This window comes from Apiospora aurea, assembly GCF_038362705.1.
Source record: "Apiospora aurea strain CBS 24483 chromosome Unknown utg000001l_segment0_segment0, whole genome shotgun sequence".
In the NCBI taxonomy this organism is placed as follows: Eukaryota; Fungi; Ascomycota; class Sordariomycetes; order Amphisphaeriales; family Apiosporaceae; genus Apiospora; species Apiospora aurea.
Genome location: NW_027117388.1, coordinates 610,101 through 625,555, shown reverse-complemented (window position 1 = coordinate 625,555; position 15,455 = coordinate 610,101). Strand labels below are relative to the sequence as shown.

The 15,455-nt window shown below is 53.8% G+C and overlaps 4 protein-coding genes across 4 annotated transcripts; 1 reads left to right on the top strand and 3 right to left on the bottom strand.

The window, feature by feature from the left end:
• Nucleotides 1–1,719: 1,719 nt before the first annotated feature.
• Nucleotides 1,720–2,505, bottom strand: PG986_000223 (rhamnogalacturonan acetylesterase; the record flags this gene model as incomplete). The annotated part of the gene is made up of 1 exon (XM_066836445.1): nucleotides 1,720–2,505. The coding sequence occupies one exon, from the start codon at nucleotides 2,503–2,505 to the stop codon at nucleotides 1,720–1,722; it is 786 nt and encodes a 261-aa protein (XP_066705338.1).
• Nucleotides 2,506–3,291: 786 nt separating this feature from the next.
• On the bottom strand, nucleotides 3,292–5,213 carry PG986_000222 (anaphase-promoting complex subunit 6; the record flags this gene model as incomplete). Its single annotated transcript, XM_066836444.1, has 3 exons — nucleotides 3,292–3,549; nucleotides 3,585–5,044; nucleotides 5,102–5,213. The coding sequence occupies 3 exons, from the start codon at nucleotides 5,211–5,213 to the stop codon at nucleotides 3,292–3,294; spliced, it is 1,830 nt and encodes a 609-aa protein (XP_066705337.1).
• A 5,288-nt stretch (nucleotides 5,214–10,501) lies between these two features.
• Nucleotides 10,502–10,750, top strand: PG986_000221 (uncharacterized protein; the record flags this gene model as incomplete). The annotated part of the gene is made up of 1 exon (XM_066836443.1): nucleotides 10,502–10,750. The coding sequence occupies one exon, from the start codon at nucleotides 10,502–10,504 to the stop codon at nucleotides 10,748–10,750; it is 249 nt and encodes an 82-aa protein (XP_066705336.1).
• A 2,440-nt stretch (nucleotides 10,751–13,190) lies between these two features.
• PG986_000220 (uncharacterized protein) lies at nucleotides 13,191–14,182 on the bottom strand (the record flags this gene model as incomplete). The annotated part of the gene is made up of 2 exons (XM_066836442.1): nucleotides 13,191–13,957; nucleotides 14,035–14,182. The coding sequence occupies 2 exons, from the start codon at nucleotides 14,180–14,182 to the stop codon at nucleotides 13,191–13,193; spliced, it is 915 nt and encodes a 304-aa protein (XP_066705335.1).
• Nucleotides 14,183–15,455: the final 1,273 nt, after the last annotated feature.

Below are 15,455 nucleotides of genomic sequence, written 5' to 3'. Positions count from 1 at the left end.
GAAATAGGGCCAATCTACAGTACGTCTACGACTATGGGGCAAGATGGCGAGATGCCAATATAGCACACTGGCTAGGACCTCGAAAAGTTGATGATTTCCTCACCCCCCGCCCGTTCCTTGTATACCTGTCGTGGAGTATGGAAGCAGACTCTGGCCGGGCTGAAGTTGAATATGCAGCTGAGAGCAGGACTGACACCAAAGTTACTGCTCCCCGAGTAGTCGGCGGAAGAACGAATATACGCGGTGCGCAAGGAGAACGGGAGAAATGGAAAGGAAGAACCCATATCCAACCGAAAACTCATCCCAGGCTCCCACCCACTAACAAAACCGTAATGCAAGCGCGCCTCGTCGTATTCGCACTACAGCCATAGCTCCCTTTCGAGCCTGCTAGCCCCGACAGGCCGACAGGCAAAACATGATCGCAGATGGTGGCTGGGGTAGCCGGGCTGAGCTGTTGAGCCTTGCCCAAACAGCGATAGGACTCTCCTCTAACCGGCTGCGGCGGCGGCGACGACGGTTAGGCAATCTAGCTTAAGCTGTAGCTGCACCACGGCTTCAACGGCGGCGGCTTCCGCGGCGCGACATGTGTGCATGGCGAGCGAGGCGAGGCGTGGCAATATAGAGTTTCGACCGGCCTCTCTCTCCCCTCGATCCCTTCCTTGATCGTCACTACCCGGCACTACTGCATCCAACTGCATCCGTTTGGCAAGCAAGGTAGTGTGCAACCGGCCCTGCAAACGCCGGACCAGCCGTCGGGGTTTGGTGAAAGAAAAAAAAAACGCCAATCTTATTTGACTGCTTCTCCTTTCTAGGGCAAGGCACACACAGAACGAAAACTTCCATCAGGCACACTGACTGCAACGTGGTATCTCTCGAATCATCATTTGTGTTTTCTTAGTCCTTTCGGAATCAGAACCGAACTTCTTCCTAAGTCGGGCTCGCCGAGCGGAAACAGGGAGAAAGGGAATGAATAATATTCTTGACTCACTTCCCCCCCCACGGGGAATTGAGCGCTCGAATCGGCTGTACATATCATTTATTCGCTAATGATGACGTGACTACGCAGGTATGTTCGCAGATTAGTATGCGAATGCCAGCCTTATGCTAGGTAGGTAGCATATCCAGACTGCCCTGCCGATGAAAAAGAACACACTCGAGATGTTGTGCAAAGAAAACGCGAGTTGTCGTTGAATGAGGCATTCTGTCTTACGCCGAGGACGTGAGGATAGAGAAAACCCATGCAACTGGCGATCCGACTCGTATGCCCCGAGGAGGTTCTGTACATATGCGTCAACGTGATTACGCATAGGATGTAGACCACTCAACATGTTCTCGCAAGTAGACGAATAGACCGTGTTACAGTGCGCATATCATATCCAATGGTCATCGCTCGCCAAGGCAGGGCCACTTGGCTCTGTCGACGTTCCCAAAGGAAAGCACCTGCAGCGCACAAAATCACTTAGGTAGGCAGAACATAGCATGCTGGTTTTGAGTTTGTCCCCAAAGGTGATCAAGGGCCATGGGGCACCGGTACGTGGGGTTTCAGAGCTTGACTACCACATCTATCTGGTACATTGTAGATGTGTGAACATGAAGAAGCCTCCCCTTCGCTCCTGGTTGAGCCAAAGCCCCCATCATCCAAGGAGTCTCCCGTAACCAGGGGAGGCCCAAATCGAGCCGCTGCCATGTAGTTGCCCTCTGTTCTCCCTCTCTCCTCCCTCAGTACGGCCGCGGGTAGTTCGCCACAATATAGTTCTTCAGACTCGTCGTCCCATTCATCGCCGTCGCCACCGCCTGCGCGAACGCCTGCGCGCTCAGATCCGCGCCCGCCGGGCTCGTGTGCGTGTGGTCCTTGGGGTAGAGCGCGTTCGTCCCCGCGCTGCCCAGCTTCTTGTACGAGTTGGCGACGGCCTGGAAGTGGTCCACGAAGCCGACCCCCGCATTCGCCAGGTCCCGCGCCGCCTTGGCCTGGTACCCGACGAAGCGCGGCGCGCCCTCGCCGAACCGGCCGCTCTCCCACAGGTTGTTGGGCGTCTGCGAGCTGAGCACGACGGTGGCGCCGCGGCTCAGGAACAGCTTGGCCGCCTGCACGACGTAGAAGACGAACGTGTACACGTTCTCGCCCGTCTTGTCGGAGCGGCACACCTCGGTCCCCGTCCCCGGGCAGTCGGACCGGCCGTTGTCGTTCTTGTTGGGCGAGCCGCCGTCGTTGTGGCCGAACTCGATGACCACGATGTCGCCCGTCTTGACCAGGTTGGCCACCTCGGTGAAGCGGCCCTCGTTCGTGTACGACCGCGCCGACCGCCCGCCGATCGCCTTGTTCACCACGCCCGCCGTGCCCGTCGCGTACTTGGCAAAGTACTGGCCCCAGCCGTCCGTGGCGCCGTCGTTGGCGCCCCGGGCCGCCATGGTCGAGTCGCCGCACAGGTAGACGGTGGGCGCCGCCGCTACACCGGCCGCGCCGCCGAGCGCCGCAACGGCGGCGAGGAGTGATGGGATCTGCATGGCGGCGGCTCTATCTCCAGAGCCAGAAGATGGGGGGGAGGGAGGAGGGCCTGTGGAGCTTGGATCGCCTCTTTGCCTGTCCTTAGCTACAATAGATGCGTCTCAGTGCCCAAATAAGCAAGCGACTCGGGACTGAAGCAAGACGACGGACGATCTGAAGATCTCCTCTCGGCAAAGGGGAAGCAGCTGCATCTTTAAGTAGCAGTAAGACATCCACCATGCCGCACCGTCCCCTCCCCTCCCCTAGTATACTCGGCAGTATTCACACACGGCAAGTTTGTTTTGTTTTGTTTTCGCCGTCCGCGGCCCAGCCATCCCCGCGAAACCTCCTTCCCCAAACGGACGTGTGGACATCGGCCCTCCGCGCGTTCCCCACGCTGGTCGAAACGTGCCCGGATTCCACCAGTGAACGGCTGAGGCTATATGTCCAGAATGGCACTACAATAAGTTGCCAAGACGGGCTTGGTCGTCTCACTCGTTCATAGCGTTCCAAAGATGGCGGACGCTTGGGCAACCCAATCATATCGTATCCTACTGATGCGATCGATTCATGCTGGCAATGAGGGCGAATGATTAAACTTAGGTCTTGCTTACTGTTGAGGTACTCTCGAACTGCTTTTCCTATCCATGCACGCGCATGCATGCACTTGTCTAACTATGCCGGGTTTTCAATGCTGCCTTCCTTTCCTGTATGGAACCCCTAAACCATGAGTATACGCCGTGACGCCAGCAAATGGGTAGAACGCCATGCAACGTGGGCCCTCTCCTCGATGCATTGGCAAATCATTAAAAGTCATCAGCCATTTCCATGGCGCCATCGTCGTCGCGTAGGCCCATGATCCTACGATTGCCCCTCGCCACCCGTCCCTTGCCCCGGGTCAGGATTCCAGGCTGTCCTGGTATTCGCACCGTCGGTGGCCCCTTCATTTTCCTGACCGCCCTTTCCAGCCCGTCCAGTGCTTCTGTCTGGGCGTCGTCGGAGGGCAGGTCGATGCCGGCCGACTCCTCCAGCGCTTTGTTCAGGAGCTCCGTGGCGATGGGGTCCTGGGGGGGCTGATGGCCAGCGCTCGGTGAAGCACGACGACGGCCTCTTCGGGCTGGCCCTGCTCTAGGAAGATCAAGCCCTTGGCCGAGAATACGGCGACGTCTTTACCGCCAAGCCGTAGAACTTCGTCAAACTGCTCGAGCGCATCCTCGAAGCGCCTGGCACGACGATAAGCCTGTGCGAGGTTTGTGCGTGCGGCCAGCCAGGCCGATGGCTCAGAGTCGATGTCTTCGGCGATCTCGAGCGCCTTGAGAAACAATGTTGCTGCGTCCTGAGGACGGTCCTGGTGGTAGTACACCACCCCCATTTCGTTCAGCAGCAGCGGGTCCGTTTTGCACAGGCCGTAGGCGGTCTTGAGAAACTCGTCGGCCAAGGTCATGTTGTTGAGGGCATGATTCTGCATACCCAGGAAGACCTGGGGCAAGTGTGTGCCCATGAAGAGCCTTGCGGCGGTGGAATAAGCTGATATTGCCTGGTCGTGCTCTCCCTCAGCAGCGAATGTATGGGCGAACCCGATCCAGGCTGGACCGAAATGGGCATCCATCATGCTGGCTTTGCTGAAGTAGCGGCGCGCCTCGGCAATCTTGTCAATAGAGAAATAATAGATACCGACCGCAAGCCACGTGCAGGGTTCTTCAGGGTGGCTGTCGGCAAGGTCATGTGCGACCAGGAACAGCACATTCTTCATCTTCAGCTCGTAAAGACAGGCCAAGTGTAGAGGATATATACTGAAGTTATACTTGTCTCCGTGCAAGACGGATTCCGTGATAGCCAGGGCGTCCTTGTATCTGCATTGCGTGTATAGAAGATCTGCCCGGGCAAGGAGAAGATCCGGGTTGGATGCCAGGTTGTAGTGTGTTGATAGCGTCTCGGCCGCGGTCGTGAAGGCGCCCGGGTGCCGGTATTTGGACAGCCTCGTGGTGTACAGCATCTTGGTGAACTCGGCGGCCTCCTGCGATGACGAGGGGTCGCCAGATACCGTAATGGCGTCGAAGTCGAGCGACTCGAGAAACTGCCACTCCTCGTCGGGCGACATCAGCGAGTTCTTCATGAGCTGCTGAAAGGCCTCGAAGCACTGCACGTCTATGCGGACGGCGTCCTTGTAGCATTCCTTGGCGCGGTCGAAAGCGTTCTGCTTCGCGTAGCAGATGCCCCTCAAGAAGCACATGGCAGCCTCGAAGCGGCGGTTAGCGACGTCTTCGTCGGAGCTGTCGGAACCCTTGAGGGCCTTGGTCGCGCCCTTGGCATGGCCGCCATTATGCTGGACTTTTCGCTTGTGGGCGGGGTTCGTGATGAGATGGGTCGGGTTTCGCTCGCCCAGCACGGCGAGTGCTTCGTCGTATCGCGACTGTCGGATAAAGCAGTGGCCAGCGAGGTAGCGACACGCCGGGCTGCGACTGATGAGGTCTTGTTTGGAGAGGAAGGCCTGGGCTCGAGTGTAGTTGCCCGTGGCAAAATGGACCTGGGCCAGCCAAAATGCATCGTTGTCGTGGTCTAGATGATGGCAGGATCAGTTAGGTGGCCGGTTCCGACTCCCAAGGGGCGACTGACTGGTCAGGGCGAGGAGCTTGTCGCCGATGAAGATGGCGGATTCGTATTGGGCCTTGTTGAGAGCATCTTGCCTCCAGTCCCTCAGGAACTTCTCCATGTTGGACTTCTCCATGCTGGAGATGGCAGTGCCGCTGGCGAGAGCAACATGGGCCACTCGCGTGGTGGGTTGCGTGGTCGCGAGGCTGCGGTGTAGTCTGGATAAGGTAGGGTTGTTGATTTGACTGTTGACTGCGCCGTCGCGAAACGGTGCATATGGTGGGTTGCTATGCTCCGCGTCCGCGTCCGCGTCCAGGTCCAGGTCTAGGTCCAGGTCTCGGTCTCGGTCAATCTCAGTCTCAGTCAGCCCAAAACAACCTTATCAAACCAGCGGCCTGTGTGGGGACATCCATGTCATCACTTTAGCTCCCGCAGTTCGTTCGTTTCCTGGTTACATAATCCGTACAGCTCCTTTTAGACATCATTGGAGAACCACCAACGCCGACTGACGTATTCTCATGATTATGTCACTCGGCCGAGGAAATATACAAGGCCAGATCAATCAGTATCAAAGGTAGTATGCGTTAACATCAAAGATTCGAACATGGTTCCATCTCGACTGCTCAATGGTCCGACTAGGGAGGAATCGCCTCCGTCATTGACACCAGGTCGAATGCGCATATGCCTTAGCAATCTCTCGAGACCATCCGAGCAGTCCAATTTGACCACCAAAACAGCCACCAGCTGACCATTACGAGAGACATTCTGCGGCCGGTGGATGGAATAGTAGAAGAAAAACACGTATTTCTGAACCTTCGGGGCTTGATCTACTTGATTATGTCATTTGAGTTGTCCCCGAGGCATGACAGCATATCAAAACGCACAGCTTCTGGCGCTAGAATTGATTAGCCCGGAGTCTTGCCAAAGACACTTCCAGACGCACGTTCTGGGCAAGTCTAGATGCTCAGTTCCCAATTTCTGGCCTGGTTGCAGCAATAATACTACCGTGCCCATTGACAAACACCCATGCAGCCTGGCCCAGCATTTGTCAATGCCTTGCAGAATTTTTGGGACGAACTGGTGCTCATTCGGAAGTCTGTGTCAGACGGTTGGTCCTTTTACGGCCACTTACAGATGATATATGACCACTAGTGAGACCCAAACGTCGTATTCCCCATCTAGCGACGAGCACAAAACGTCATGCCCCCGTTGGAAACATCGAGAAACCGTCGGATACTGGGTCTGGGGTACGCGCGCTGTGACACAGCACAGTGCTGGCTCCGGGCCCAAGGTTAGTTTCGCAACTGTCACCGTCACGTAGCGCATGACGTCAGTTACGGCTAAAGGGCGAAGGAGTGAGAGGAGGAATCCCATCCATCGCCGTGTTGAGATGGTTTTGTCAACGCGGTAGGAGTTTGGACATACCTCATACCTTCTTCATTCAGTGCTTTACCTGAACAGTGGGCAACGGTTGGGGGTCTGGACTCTGGAACTCGACAAATGGAACCGCTACAATAATTGATCCCCGGTCAACCTATACTGCAAGGGGAAGGAAAAGTCAACGGCTTTCCCCAAAGAAGATGCCCCAAAATGATGTAAAGGACCGCTTATGTTTTGGATTGCAACACGATGGGCATGACGTTGGAACTTATTGGGGTAATAGGCACCCCGACTTCGTCATGAAGCATCCCTGTCTGACCGCGCCAAAACTCAGGACGAGTCTGCGTATCGAGATGGGCTTCCAGTTTCTCTCTGGTCACTGCGCTGCTAGAGGGTCTGGCACCTGGCTAGAGCAGGTCCAGACAAAGCAAAAACGCATTCTCGGGACTACCCATATTTTCAAATATCATGGTGGGCTGAGAGCCAAGCAGCGATCGGGTCGAGGACATATCGTGATTTCTCGGGGATAGTAAAGTGGCCGGGCGAAGGCTCCCGACACCCGGATCCATGGGCAACGAAGAACATTGGTAGTTCGGCTTGCGCAGAATTAACCCCAGGAGTGACAGTCCGGGTCTGACGATTCACCGGATGATGTTGACTGAGGCACCGGAAACTGCGTCGACACGGCGATGTGTATGCTTGCATATACCCGGTGCATCGAACATATTCGAACGCATCGAGATGCTACGTCGTCATCTTCAGCTGAGGTTATCTTTTGCCCCCCTTGATGGAGATAAGTCGATGTCAATGATGTACGACTGCGGTTTCTGGGTAAGAAGGTTATCTCGGAGGCTGCAACATCTCCAACCCCCTTGCCCGGCCCCTGTGGTAGCCGTGAATAGGGGATGAAATCATTTTTGCTGGAGCTTGGAGCTGAGGGTGTGAGGTCTGATGCGGCTGCTTTCGTCATCACGTGCGAGTGATTGGAAGCTTCGGCGGAAGTGGAGGTTCTAGACTATCGTCAGCGGCAACATTATGACGGAGAACGGCCCCAGTTAATGATAATGGGATGCATCCTTCCCGCCGGCTCTGGCATCAATTCGCCAGGATTAGATTAGAATTAAGCATCAGAATTAGGTAGAGCCTCTAGAAAACCCCGATCTTCAATGCTGTGTCCATCTCGCCCGGGGAAGCGTGTGGTGTGTGCCTGCGCAGCTGGCAGTGTCGGATTAGGCGTTTTGGCAGGGCTGACTGCGAGCAAATGACGGCTGACATCATTGGGGAGGGGGTCGCATTATTGATCTCATGCTGCCTGGTGATGTGCGACGACGTGCGGGAAGGGGGATCGCCCCAGCCTCCCAACCTCCCAAACAATGTCTTGGCGAATTCCCTTGTCTCTCGATTACCAATAGCGTCTGGCGATAAGTGACCTTCCTTCAACCTGATGGCTGGACCCATGCCGGACCCCTACTCTGAGGCTGCACAGCGCCTGCAAGCAAAATACAGTCAGCCTTTGGTCGGCATCAACACTGAAGGAGAGAGCTGTGACGTTTATTTCGTAAGTTTTAATTGAGTCGGCAGACCTCAAACCACGGACGCTGGTTGAAACCAGTTGACAGTTGACTAACCAGCCAAGAGCTGGTAATATCCGACGAGCTAAAAATGGACATGTCGTCGCGACCAGTAACCAAGCTACTGGCGATTGTGTCGGTGTGTTGGTGTCGCCGTGCTGATGGGAGCTTGTCCTCTGCTGAGGGTTGGGTAGTTGTCGCGAGTCATGGCCATGGCAGAAACCAGGCGAGGCCAGACAATTGCGTGTAGGGGGGTTGTCGAGAGTCGGAATGTGTGAATGTGGCAATTGGGGGATGGCAAATTGATGGGAATGCCATTTCAGCCCAGGCCAAAAACACCTAAATCTAGCGACAACGACAAGAACCTAAGTGGCACATGCCCCCATCATGAGGTGCTGGCCCCATTGTCACGCCGAGGGATTTTTGTCGGGTTGACCTTGGATGGGGCCCTGAGGACCCTGAGAAGGACCCCTACTCTGTGTCAATTCCCCTGCTCCGATGTGGGCTAAATCTTCGGGCGCGTGTATCGAGCCAACCATGTGGGATGGACTGTCAAGCTTCGAGCTCTGTGCAGCAATAGTAATACCTAATTACATTGATCGTCAGGGTACCTTTCGGATACATCAGATACAAGACATTGCCCAGGTTTCAGGTAATTAGGGGTTCATGTGCTCGTTTCCCCCCCGACCGTAGACATCCATCCACTGACGGCATGATGAGCAGACTGAACGCCAAGTAGCGGTACGTTGGTGTAATCTGTTCAGGGCAGATCTAGCGTGTTAGTGCATATGTGGAGGGGTTTCGGCGCGACCTTTGTGGAAAACCCAGGTGGGGATCTGGATGTAGATACCGTAAAAATCTTGACATTGCATGGCACAATTGATCTCAGAAACGCACTGGCACAGCGGCGGGAGAGGAGAGATGATGTTGATCCCTCCCGCTTCGAGGGGCGGCAATGGGTCCTCCATACATCCGACACCGTTGCTTCGTTGCCGCGGGGAATATTCCAAAATGCAGATTTGCAGGGCGTTGATTGCGAAATGCGGTTGTGCAGTCCAATAAGCTTATGAATGCGATATTGTCCTGAGACCGGGGCAAGGCGGGAGAGGTGATGTCACGGGGGAAAATGCTTGAGTGTAGTGCAGCACTTTGGGTTTGTCTATCGACTGGTTGCCTAGTTCCCATAGCGCTTCAAGCCTTCCACCCCCTGGCTACCTGGTACCTGCCACCCGCCTGGTTACAACCAACATTACACGCAGCCTATGTTGGACCCCTAGATTTTCGGGGCATGAAGACGACCTAATACATTGCACGAACAACAGAGAGCCCGTGTGCTGGTTCGACTTAGGTGTTACGGAAGCGCGCTGGAACATACGATTGATGGCTGGACGTGCAGGCACTGTCGAGAGTTCAGTGGCCCTCTTGTTGACATTGGGCTCCCCTCTCTTTCTTTCTTTTTGCGGGCGTCGAAGGAAGCTTGGGCCAATGGAAAATGACATCGCCTATGACTTCAGATGTGGGATCTGCAGAGGATATTTCCTGACGCGGCCGACAAGCGACCATCATTGCCCCCGTTGTCCAGACACACACACACACACACACATTGTCTAGTGATCATCATCAGCGAGTGCCAGGCCCAGCCAAACCCACCCTTTCCATCGCTTGTCGCACCTATCATTGGATGAGAATTCGCGAGAAACCATCCCGACCCCGGCAGAAAACAAAGGATTCTAGCCAATCTCTAGCCACCCCCCCCAAGCAAGCTTGAGAGAGACAGACTGCATCATCAGCCTTGTGTCCGCGGCGTGGCGAGAAAAGCTAAAAGACGACTAGCACGGCGATTGGCCTGTGTCCCACACAGACTACGCCATACGGTGCATGGGAGGTCATGTCGCTGTACACGACCCTGTGCTCAGTAGCGTCCTCCGCCGAGACAGAAACGGCGTCCGTCTCTGCTGATCGGCGAAACGCAAGTAGTACGCAAGTAACACCATTTTCCCTTTCTTCGCTCACACCACACCCCCCGGTCGGCAGCAAGCATGCGGGAAGCGAGAAGCAGAGAAAAGAGGAGGTACGACAGAAAGATGGGAGAGAAAACGGTGGAGGTAGGGATCAAGTTACCCACACCCATACGGCACACTACGAGACCCTCCCCATAACCTCTGAAGTCAGACTTTGTGTTTGCCGCAACGCATCATACCCTCTTGACTGAGCCTAGAGTCTAGACCCTTGCCTACCTAGTTGCATTCCTACCTGTCGTCTCTGTCCATAAAGACAGCCCAGAATCCGTTTCAACTTCCGTCTTTTGATTCCCTCCATACCAGATCAGATCAGTCTATCACCAACAGCTCCTACTACTACTCCAACAATAAATATCTTTTCTATTCCTCAAGAACATCTTAGGATCATCTGTCCCGACTATCATCAACGTCTACCAGCCACCACAACAACATCTCCAACCACCAACAACAATATGTCTTCTCAGGATTCTTTCAGCAGCATGTCTATGCCCTCTTCTTCTCCTCCCCCGCCTCAGGACATCTCTTCCTACTCTCGGTTCATGCACCAGCACACCAAGAGACAAATGGAGGCTGCTTCCCGATCATCCCACCGTCGCAGCGGCCGATCCAGCCACAACTCTCACGTTCCGGCGATGCCCAATGGTATTTCCTCGTCAAACGACGAGGCTTCCAGCCCCAACAGTATCGAGTACCACGATTAAGCTATTGCCATGGCATTGAGTACAACTATGTGGCTATGATCGCTATTACACGCCGGGGGCATGGAGTCCAACCTACCCACCACTCAACACGGGCGCGTCACTTGCCGCGCCCATTTACACCACGCCTATTCTGAGGAGCGGATTACATGGCGATGTACAACAGCAAATTGGATGGAAAATTACACTTGCATCAGCGAAGGCGTTTTGGTTTGGGAGTACTCACAATAGGACGGGAACTATTGCGAGGCACGATTAGGGAATTTTGGCAGGAGCAAGCAAGCAAGCGAATCTGTCATAGAGACCGATTATCTTTCACACGAGCAATGAAACAATATTCATGAATATACTACAAATCAAATCTACTTCATCTATGCCCTTATTCCGACTATTTCAATCGCTTCATGCGAATTTTTAAAATGTGACTGTTCTAGTACTGGCATTCTATGCTGGCATTGTTGCCCGAGTCCCCAGTTCTCCATCCTGTTCTCCGTATAAACTCCGAGATATTGAATGCGCTGTTCATGGAAGGCGTCCTTGCCGATCCAGCAAGGGTGGGTATAGTCCCAGTCACGTTTGCCCGCCAACACCCAATTTTAATCAGGTTTATGCGGAGAAATAAAGTTTGATCCTGAAATGAAGTCGTATCATCTTTTCCCATATTCAAGGCATGATGTCGGTGAAATCCCCTTAGCTCGACCCCTTCGCGACCGCGCCCCGACCATAATAACTTGTTTTTGTTTTTTTTTGATCTGAAAGCCTCACGATAATTCCAAGGCGGCGGAGCGGCACATGCCTAATGTCGGCTTAAAATTCGTTCGGCCTTTTAGTCAAGGCCGAGAAGAGGATGAAGAACAAGAATAACAGGGAGTCACAAGGCAAGTAGATACGGAGAAAGCGAGGCAATTACAGATCAGCTGGTGTGTCAATGTATGGATCTTGCAATTAGTTAGTTAGGTGGTTAGTCGACCACCTGCGGTTTACTTGTGGTGGTTTAAGCAAGCATACGTACCCGACGCCCTGATTTTTCTATGGTTGGACCCTTTATTTTTTTTTTTTTTTTTTTTTTTTTTTCGCGCAAGTAAGTGGCATATGCGTTTTCGTTGGGCGTGGAGGGGTCCTTTTTCTGCCTACCTCTTTTGAGCCGCAAAACATCACATGTGTTTGTCGGTCGGAGCCGAACACACGTATCATCATCACCACTAACCTACTGGCCAACAAACCAGCAAAAGCCCATTGAAGCCCAAGACAGCTCATAATTTGAGGTCGGTGCTCTTACAACCCACTTGGGGGAATGGAGTTATTTGATCATGGCTAGTCGCGGTAAAACAAAGAAGCCAACACGATGCCTAGAGAACTTGATTTGCACGTCTTCCAAGTATTTGAATAGTTCGGGTGGGAGGACGGGAACATCGTCTAACCCGCTTCTCCATGTTTTGAACCCCGGTAATAATAACTGTCAGCTGCCAACAAAAGATGCGACCAAGGCAGCAGACCCCCGTTCGATATAGCTGTCATAGATAAATCGAAATCCCCAATCGAACTTTTGGACAGCAAGTTACGGTAGAATATAGGATATACTACCTATATGCCCGCATCATCCCCCCTGTTGGTAGGTATCCCTCTCAAGCACTATCCCCACGCCCCCAAGTCAGTCAAGTTCCTGGGCCCCCTTATTTTGCGGGACTTTGATCATCCCTTCAGGCCGGGAGTCTCCATGGTCAAGTGATCACGTAGATAAGCGAATATGGATATTTATAAAACGCCAACCTCCAGGGGCACCCCCGTACAACCCCCATGTGCATGCTTGTAATGTAGGGAAAAGTTGATCAAGTGACCAGGCGACAGCCGCGAAAAGGAGATAGCCGGCGGAGGACGCGACGCGAACGCGCGGTTGCCGCTGGGCCTAGATTGCTCGGGAGGGGGTTCTAGAAGGTCCTGTTTCCCTGGGTATCTCCGGACAGATGCGTTGTTTCAAACGATCGCGGCCGTTGGGCACCTCCATCTAGATCGGTGGTTGACTCGTGAACACGCCCAACCCGAGGAGAGAGCTCAGGGGTATGTGTGAAGATGAAGCCAAAAACCAGTTCCCAGGCGTAAATACCTGCTTTCTGCTGCAGAAGATGTGATTGCAGTCGGTCTGGATCGTGGGCGGTCAGCATACCCTTGACATCCCCTTGCTGGCGTGCTGCGTTTGGGATGATATCTGCCGTGAATGATCGGTAAGCCGTGTATTCAACCAGTCCTTTTGGGATGAACGTTGTGCCAATGGCATCAAATAATCCCTGGACCGTATAGTAGGCCATAATACTGCGGGAGCAGCGCTTTCGCCAGCAAGGGGATAGATACATCGACAGGCATGTTGATTCATGAATAATACAAGGGTGAACGGCAAATGGGTATTATTGTGATTATTCGAGCTGAGTTCTCGGTTACTCTAGGTTCAATCTGAGTCTGAGCCATAGTCGACTAAGCCTGCCAAACCTGCTTTGGCCTGTACAGGCGGTTTGGATTGTGACTGCGGTGCGGATGCGGATGCGGATGTAGGCGTTGATGCTGCCTGGACAGAAGTCGTAGCAGTCGTCGTCGTCGGCGGTTCTTTCCTCTTCAGGCCAGGAAGCCGCTCGACCTTCTTCACCGGCTTTCCCCGCTTGAAAGGTACTGGGGGTGGGGGCATCTGTGAAAGGTCCTCCATGACGATCTCTTCCTCGCCGATCTGTTTGGAAAGAGCCTGTTCCTTGTGCCGCGCAAACGCGCGCCTAGCGGCTTCCAAATCCTCACGTTCCTGTCTTTCGGCCTCCTCGTCGACGGGGGGCGCGTCGGGCGCCATGTCGCCGCCGCCCGTGCGGTCCCGGCGCGCGTTGCTGGTGCGAATCTCGTCGAGCATGTCGGCAACAGCCATCTCGCGCTTGGCGTCGACCGTCTTGGCCTCGAGTTCCTCCATGGCGTTGCGCTCCTCCTCTTCCTTTTCCAGGCGGTCCAGCCGCTCCTCGTCCGTCTCCTCCTTCAGCGGCCGCCAGGGCTCCGTGTTGCGCTTCGCGCCCCGCTCGCACACGTAGTCGTTGACGCGCGGGTCCGTCTTGAACGTGATCTCGGCCGAGCACCGCGTGCACCGGATGTAGAACCGGAAGATCTGGATGCCGAGGTACTTTTCCTCCTGGTTGGTCTCTTTGCGCGCGTTGAACTTTCGGCCCTTGGGCAGGTATTCACCTGTTTGAAGCCATGTTAGAAATTCCATCTTTGTGTATCGGGCACAGCAGGCAGAGAAAGTAGAAGAAGGGACATACCGCATGTTAGGCAGCGCATAGAGAATGGCGCCATCAAACGGACAGTAATGACGCGAGGGCCTGCTTGCTTCGGCTTTCGTTGACGACCCAACGCACTCGGATCGAAGTCAGGAGGATAATATTTGGTTAAAACTTTACGTTCAGACATGGTGGTTGAGTGTCGTCGTGTGGTAGTTGATTGGCGATGTTTCGATCAGCTGGATGACGGGTATTCAGTTTCTGTCCAGCCGTTTGTAGAAAGCAAGTGGTACCGGTCACAATTGCAAGAGAACGAGACAAATAATGGTCAGAAAAGCCTGTATTCTGACCACACCAGGCGTGACGATCGTTGTTGGTGTTCTATCTCAGAAAGTGTGATGTAGGAGGAAGGATGTCGATAGTCGAAAGTCCAGAAGGCGGAATTGTTTGGTGGGGCTGATGTTGCCGCCCCACCGACTTCTGCACCACGTTCCGCCCCTTCGGAGACAGCCCAGGCAGGCAGTCGCTCACCACCCAGATTATCCCAGACAGCTAGATTCATACTACTAACCCTTCTATCATTTGGCGTAACCATCTACCAGACAGCATAAACGCTGATGACAGTGCATACCCAAAGTAGGTACATAAGGTACATATACACTGGCGTATACGCGGCCGGCGCAAATGGCAGGCAACGGGCAAGCAGTAAGTAGATAAAGACGCGATATCATGAACGCCATCATCAGTCGCTCCTTCCCTGTGTTTGGTGGTGGTGGTTTATGGCAAAAAGTTTGTGGAATCTGTCTGTAGTCGCTCCGACCGACCTAGCCCGACAAATTTGCGAGTTCCCCCCCCACCCAAAAATTGAAGCTGCCCTCACGCCGGATTGAACGACGGACCTCGTCATATCTTATCTGTCGCTGCTATCCTTATCGGATTACAGGTCCATTACGAGTGACGCGCTCTACCACTGAGCTATAAGGGCTCGTTAAGCTCGTTGACGCGCTGTGCCACTGTGGTCCATGCGCTATTGGGACAAATGGCCAATAATGGGGCATATAAAGGCCAGCAAAAACCTACAGGGATCCAGACTTGGGAAGAACCGCCATGTTCATTATTAGTGACTTAGCTGGCTTGGTTGGCTGCACCCAAGTGTACATCGGCTGGGTCTTCCCATACACCTTACTTAACCTTAGTAATACCTACCTGTAGGTATCCGAAGTACATCTGGATGCATCTATGTAGTTAGGTGGTCTCATTGCACCTTTCAAAAAACACCGTGATATTAATATTTGGAACGTACCAGCTATATCGTGGCTCCAATAGTCTAGTCTGGTGACAGTAAGCCTTGTGACACAGACGTAGCCGGTTGCGAGCTTGCTTTACCATTATCAGCACCTACGTCTTCGCCATCAATCATCATATCGCCAGGGGCCGAAGTCACATACTTTTCCAATTCGGAT